The sequence below is a fragment of the Kogia breviceps genome, chromosome 14 (genome assembly GCF_026419965.1).
Source record: "Kogia breviceps isolate mKogBre1 chromosome 14, mKogBre1 haplotype 1, whole genome shotgun sequence".
NCBI classification, from domain to species: Eukaryota; Metazoa; Chordata; class Mammalia; order Artiodactyla; family Physeteridae; genus Kogia; species Kogia breviceps.
In genome coordinates, this window is record NC_081323.1 from 52,737,747 (window position 1) to 52,744,500 (window position 6,754).

Consider the following 6,754-nt stretch of genomic DNA (forward strand, 5'->3'; position numbering starts at 1 on the left):
ATGGGGCAAATACACTTTATTCAGTCCTGGCAGAAGTCCTGCTGTGGGTGCCAGTGCCCCCTCCCCTCAGCTATGAGACTAGTTCTCCAAGACCACAGACAGTGACATCTCTTCACTCACATGACGTTTTCTGGGATTTTTCATTGTCTTTTTTGTTGTTGTTTTTCTTAAAAAAAAAGAAAAAGAAAAAGAAAAAGAAAGAGAGAGAAAAAGAGAGAAAGAGCGCGCGCGCAAAAAGGCCCAGAGCCGGAGCACCAAGCTTAAAGGAGGCAGCTGGTGGCTTTGTCAGCGACGGGAACGCGTGGGGCAGAGACCTGCAGAGACCCTGGGCAGGGGTCCCGGAGGACTCTGGGACCGTTTGTTCCTGAGATTTGTGTGTGTGAATGAGAGTGTGTGCACACCCAGGAGGGTGAACACACGCCGGTGAGATACAGGTAGTGAGGACAAATGGGGCGTAGGGAGGCCGGAGGGGCGGGGCTTAGCGGGGAGCTGGAGTAAGAGGGGTAACAGCATCAGGGGCAGGGTTTCCGAGGGCACCCCGAACTGGATGCAGCAGCGCTAGGCGCAAACGGCCCAAGACTACTCTGACCCTCCCTTCAGTCTCACTGGCCCAGTCGATGGTCTCTCTGAAGCCAGCTGCTGAAAAGTGGGGCTCTTCTTGCCACTTCATCTGCTATTACGCCTCAGTCTCAACCCCCTAGTACCAACGCGTCTCAGTTTCTCCCACTGAATACTGCAGGCAGAGGTACCTGGGTGACAGGAAGGGGCGGTGGGCTTAGGAAGGAGCCCAGGCTGGGAGTGTGCCCTGAGGTGATAAGGGCACTTGGGGGGGGGGTGGAACATAAGGACCCTGGCCCCAAACAAACTGTTACGTGTCTTGGTTCTGAGTTTTCTTTTTCTCTCCTGAAGGATTTCCAGAGAAAGACCCTGCCCCCAATTCCCAGGTGGGGGAAAGAAAGGTAGGCTTCTTGGAACCAAGACAAGCTGTAGAGGCAGTCATGCAGTCGGTGAGGGGTGGGTGCACGTGGGTTGGGCGACCCCGTGAGGGAAGAGGGTCTATGCCACTTGGGCGTTCCAAGCTCCACACCAACCCTTCCGGGCCGGCTAGTCTCTTTCTCCCCCTTCCGAGTGCTCCTCCCATTTAAGGCAGTGACGCCCCGTCGGGTTGAACGGAAGCCGTGGCTCCTGGATCAAAAGATTTCTCAGGATCGCTCTATTTCCGCCCCCCTTCCTGGATCTGACAGGGGCGTGAGGTTCGACTGGGACCAGCTCCCTCCTCCCAAGAAGCATTAAGCATGCGCGAGAAGGGGGCGGATCCCAGCGTTCCCGGGGAAAAGGAACGGCCCCTCCCCCTCCCTGGGAGGGAGGGGCAAGGGAGGAGGGCGCGGGGCCGCCCAGCTGCAGTGCCCCCCCCAAACAAGACAGGAGGCGGGCCAGGCTAAGGCGGAGGGAGTCCGGAGCAAGGGCAGGGGCGTGTCCTCCGGCCGTGAGGAGGGGCGTGTGCAAAATGGGGGAGGGGTACAGGTCTCTTGGAGAGGACGGGAGGTGTATCGGAGGGGGGGCTGGCTGCTGGTGGCTGTGCGGGAGGGGGTAAGATGGGGAGGGGTTTGGATGTCGGAGAAAGGGTGGGGGTTGGGATGCCTTGGGGTGTGTCTGCGGGGGAAGGGCATGTCTGGATTTGAAGGGGGTTGGGCACGTCTAGGAGGGGGGAGGCTGTGCGGGAGATGGGGTGCCAGCCTCGGCCTCCGAGGGGCCCCAATACCTGATTCCTGTATGTAAACAGCTGGTTTAGGGGGCGTGCGCGCCCCGCTGACGGTGGGCTCAGTAGGTGAAAACCAGGTCGGCGATGCTAGACGGGCGCCAGTCCCCTGCGATCATCTCGGTAACCTCGGGGGTGCAGTAGTCCGGGAACTCGAAGTGCGACGTGCCCGAGGGGGGCGGCAGGTCTGGGTCGCGGTCCAGGGCGCTGCAGTCCAGGCCGGCAGGGCCGGGGGGCAGTCTGGACAGAAAGCCCAGCGGCTCCTCCCCCGACGCCACCGTCTCCTCTTCGCCTTCCTCCGTCGCCGCCGCCTCCTCCTCCTCTTCCTCCGGCTCCTCGTCCTCCGACGGAGTCGGGGAGGCGTTGGTGACAGCCGCCCCCTCGCCCGACGGCCCCTGGGAACGCTCCGCTTGTCCCCGGGCGGCCCGCCCCGCCGGGACCATCCTCCACAGCTCCCGCCCGGGGGTCTCGACCAGGCGCACTTCCAGCAGCTCCTCGTCGTCGTCCTCGTCGTCGTCCTCGGGCGCCGCCGCGCCGCCCCCCAAAGGCCCTCCCGCCGCTCGGCGGCCCCCGCGGCTAGGCAGCTGCGGCCCGGGCTTGAGCCGGCTGCCGCCGCCGCCGGGGGGGCGGGGCCGCGCCTTGGCGGGCGCCCCCTTGCTCTTTTTGCGCGGCCGGTACTTGTAGTCCGGGTAATCCGCCATGTGCTTGAGGCGCAGCCGCTCCGCCTCCCGCACGAACGGGATCTTCTCCGAGTCCTGCAGCAGCTGCCAGCGGCGGCCCAGGCGCTTGGAGATCTCGGCGTTGTGCATGTCGGGCCACTGGTCCATGATCTTCCGCCGTTCGTGCTGCGACCACACCATGAACGCGTTCATCGGTCTCTTAATGTGGCCGCTCGGGGTCTTGCACCAGCCGGGCTCACGCGCCCCCTCCTCGGCCGGCCCGGGCCCCGGGGGCGGTGGCCCGCCGTCCCGCTTGGCCCTCGCGCCCCGCTGCTGCACCATCGCTCCTGGGCCCGGGGCCGCTAGACGCCGCCGGGGGCCGTCCGCATCCTCAGCGGCTGGGGGTGGGGGAGGAGGCAGCAGCGACGGAGGGGCGGCCCCGCCCTGCAGCTCGGCCCGGCCCCCGCGAGCTGGGGAGCGAGAAGCTGGGCGCTCGGGCCCAACGGACGGCGGGGGGAGAAGGTCAGCGGCGCGGTCTCAGGCAGGCTCGGCGCGCCCCCGCCGCCTCCGGCAAGTTGCGCCCCGCAGCACGCCACACATTGTTTTGCGGGGGCTGAGGAACTGCACTCCGAGGGCCCCCGCGGGCTCTCCTTGCAGCCTCCTGCTCGGCCGCGGCCCGCGCGCGCCTCTCTCCGCCCCGCCGCCTTCCAGTGTCTTTCTCCCCGCGCGGCCCCGCCGGCGCGCGCGCCACCCCTCCCCCTCTCCGTCTGCGGGCCGCTGCGGCGCGCGCGGGGCCGCCCCGTGTAAACACCGAGGTGCCCGCTTGGGCTGCGGCCGGGCCACGCCTCGCGCTCTGGCGGCGCGTCACCGGTTGCTGGGCAGAGAACCTGGTATTTGCATCTCCCAATCGCTGGCTGCCGAAGTGGGGCGGGGCTCGCGCTGCGGGGCTGGGCGGTCTTGTGGCTGGGATTGGGGGTGTCGGATGAAGTCGGTTTCTTTTCTTAGGCTGGGGACTAGCGGGAGAGTGGGGGGGGGGTGGACGCCGAGCGCGCTTCCCTTCTGGCTCCAGAAAGCCTGTCCCCGCCCCGCGTTGCCTTTGAAATTTTAGCTTACTCAGTGACACCTGCCGCCAGGTAGGACCTCCGCTCCCTCCTCTTTCCGGGGCGTCTTTTTTAGCCGCCCCAGAACAGAAGGTGAGGAGACCTAGGCTCAGGAAAGCTCCTTAAGGGGACAACAACCTCATCGTATCATTGATGTAGCCCCTGCCTAGTATCCAGCCATATAGGCGCTCAACAAATGTTTATGGGCCCAATGAACCGAATCCCTTTTATATTTTTCTTCTCTTTTGAGGCACCACGAGAGTCCTGAGAAAGAAGGACACATGACGCCCACTTTCCAGGTAGGGAACACCAAAAATCTGCAGACTAGGGCTCAAATCCTAGGCTCGTGGTCCCAGCTCTCTTCCCTCAGCACACGAAGGGGCCGGGGCACCTCGCCTAACCAGCCGAGAGGGTCCTGAGTAGGACGAACTCTCCGCTTTTCACACGTCTCAGGCGAGGTTCGAAGATGCGTGGGTGCCCCATTCCCAGATCCCACGCCACACCTAAACCAGCTTGGTGCCAGACTAGGGCGCGATGCCCCTCCCGGGTCTGGAGAAGCGTGCGCGGGCACGGGGCGGAGCCAGGCCAAGGGGCGGGTCCGAGGCGCACGCTCGAGGCGCGTGGCGGGGAGGGGCTGCGCGCTCCCATCTCACCACGTGTGAGCCTGCTCGGGCATTGCTGGGCGTGTGCTGCCCCTTGGGGGAGGTCACCTTCACCGCGCAGTGGGCCCGGGCGATGGGTGGAGGCGCTGAAGCGTCCCTCCACGGGATCAGGAGCTGGGAGGGGTCGGGATGGGGGTCTCTAGTGTAGCATTCTGCTGGGGCATAGTGGGCAGTGTCCGGATTGGAAGGTGCGTGTCTCAGGCAGTAGGCTTCACCCACCCGTGGGCGAGCGGGCGCGGAGAGCCCAGTCAGAGGGTGTGGGGTGGGGGAGGGAGGACCTGCGTGCGGCTCCGCAGACGCTGGGGGCGGGTTGATTGCTCTGGGTGCCGGGGAGGGAAATTGGATCTTCGCCGGCGGGAGGGGGCGACTCTTAAAGGCACAGGGCAATCGGAAGGAGAAGGCTCCGCTCCCGGCCAAATGGTTTCTCCGGCTACTTATTGGACGCTGAGATCTGGAGACCCCCGAGTTTGAATCTTAACAACGGTAGCGTGTATGGTTCATTGCTCAGTGGAGTCAGAATTCCTGTATTCATATCCGGGTGCCTCCTTTTGCGTGTCCTTAAAATAGGAAAAAGCAGTTTCTTCCTCATATGGTTATTTTACAGATTAAATGGGATAATGGATGTAGACACATCCCTGACATCTAGTAAATGCACAACAAATATTAGTTATCAGAGACTCGGCACCACCAACCTAGAAACACCAACATAATAAGAAAAAAAGTCATGAAAGTAGTGAACCTGGGAAACATAAAAGCTTTTGAAAATTTTTCTAACACTTTTACACTTTTCCTAGTTAATATTTGTCTTATTTTAAATTACATAGGATGGGCACTGCCGTCTTTTCAGTGCTTAGGGCCTCTCAAAGGTCTTACTGTGGCCTGTAGCTGCTGCCATTACTATTATTAGAGTTTGAAGTACTGGCCTCCTGGATATTCCTCAAACACAGAAGCCTTGGACCCACTTCCGGGCCTTTGTACATGCTGTCTCTTCAGCCTGGAAAACTCTTCACCCCCATCCCCACATGGCTGGTCCATCTCATTCTAGCCTCAGTTCACATGGACTCTCCAGAGACACCTGCCCTGACCACTCTGCTGCTGCCCACCCACATTCCCCTGCATCTCAGGTACACAGAATTGTTGGTCTGTGACATTGTTATCATTGTCCATGATTGGTTCAGTTCATGTTTGTATATATTTATTTATATATAATATGGTAAAAAACAGTGAAATCAGCAACCCAACACAGGAACTGGAACATGGATAATAACCCACCTTTCCCTATGAACTTCTCTCCTATCCCATCCCCTGCTTTCCCTCACCTGATGTAATGTCTATCCTGAGTCTTCCCTTACACTTAAAAAAAGCTTAGCAGCTTTATTGAAATACCAGAGTATTCATTCATTTAAAGTATACAATTCAATGACATATTAAGGGAGCTGTGCAACCATCACCACAATCAATTTTAGAATATTTTCATTGGGACTTCCCTGGTGGTCCAGTAATTAAGACTCCGCGGTCCCAATGCAGGGGGCCTGGGTTTGATCCCTGGTCAGGGAACTAGATCCCACATGCAGCAACAAAGATCCTGCAACTAAGATCCAGTGCAGCCAAATGAATAAATAAACATTTCTTAAAACCCCAACAAAATATATTCTCTTGCCTTTAGCTTTAAAAAAAGGGGATCGTGCTGTATGTAATACTCTGGTATTTACTTTCTCACTCAATATTATAGTGGTAAGATTCATCTAAATTATTGCACCTGTGTGGGGTTCATTCATTTTCCACTGCAGGAATGTACCACAATTTTTCTATCTAGTATCCTGTCCCTGGACATTTGTATTATCGCCAGGTTTTTGCTCTTACGAACAGTGTTCCTGTTAACAATCCTAAATGTGTTCCTGGTGCTCAAGTGGAGGAAGGTCTCCCAAGTATTTTATGGGAAGTTTGGTGGCTGCATCTGAGGATATGTGAGTGCTAACTTTTATAAGGTGATTCGAAACTTCCAAGTTGAACCAATTTACTTTTCCACAAGCAACATAGAAGAGATCCTCTTCGTCTACATCCTGTCCAAAGTTTGGTATTGTTAGACATCTTAATTTTTGCTTGCATTCTTCTAACTCATCACCCTTTCTATTTGCTTCATAGCACTCACCACATTCCGGAATTATTTTATTTGTTCACTTGTTTTTTGCCCATCTCCCCTCCACTGGAATGTCAGCTCAAAGAGGGCAGAGATTTTTGTCTGTTTTTTTTTCCTGCTCTGTCCCTAGGAGAGTGCCTGGCACACAGTGGGTGCTCAATAATTATTTATTAAATGAAAGTCAGTCCTCTATCATAAGTGTGCTCCAATTCCTCCGGGAGCCCAGAGAAGGAAGTGAAATTTTGGAACCCCAAACCCAAAACTCCGGTCTGCCACTGGGATGTGGTATTTATCAGTGCACACAGGCTATCTTGAGTCCTTTCAAATGGGTGCCCCAGAGTCTAAACCTTGCAGGCCACAGGAGTTCAAGGCTGGGCTGACCACTGAGCTGTTCAATCCAGACTGTGGTAGATAGATGGTAAGGTTCTTGAAGA

The 6,754-nt window shown here is 57.8% G+C and overlaps 1 protein-coding gene across 1 annotated transcript; it reads right to left on the reverse strand.

Annotated features, from left to right (window-relative positions):
* Positions 1 to 3,164, reverse strand: SOX12 (SRY-box transcription factor 12). The gene has a single exon (XM_059036456.2). The coding sequence runs from the start codon at positions 2,758 to 2,760 to the stop codon at positions 1,822 to 1,824; it is 939 nt and encodes a 312-aa protein (XP_058892439.1). The 5' UTR covers positions 2,761 to 3,164; the 3' UTR covers positions 1 to 1,821.
* Positions 3,165 to 6,754: the final 3,590 nt, after the last annotated feature.

Bases quoted from the DNA above. Each gene is read 5' to 3' on its own strand.
- SOX12 (XM_059036456.2), bottom strand. From the start codon at position 2,760: ATGGTGCAGCAGCGGGGCGCGAGGGCCAAGCGGGACGGCGGGCCACCG.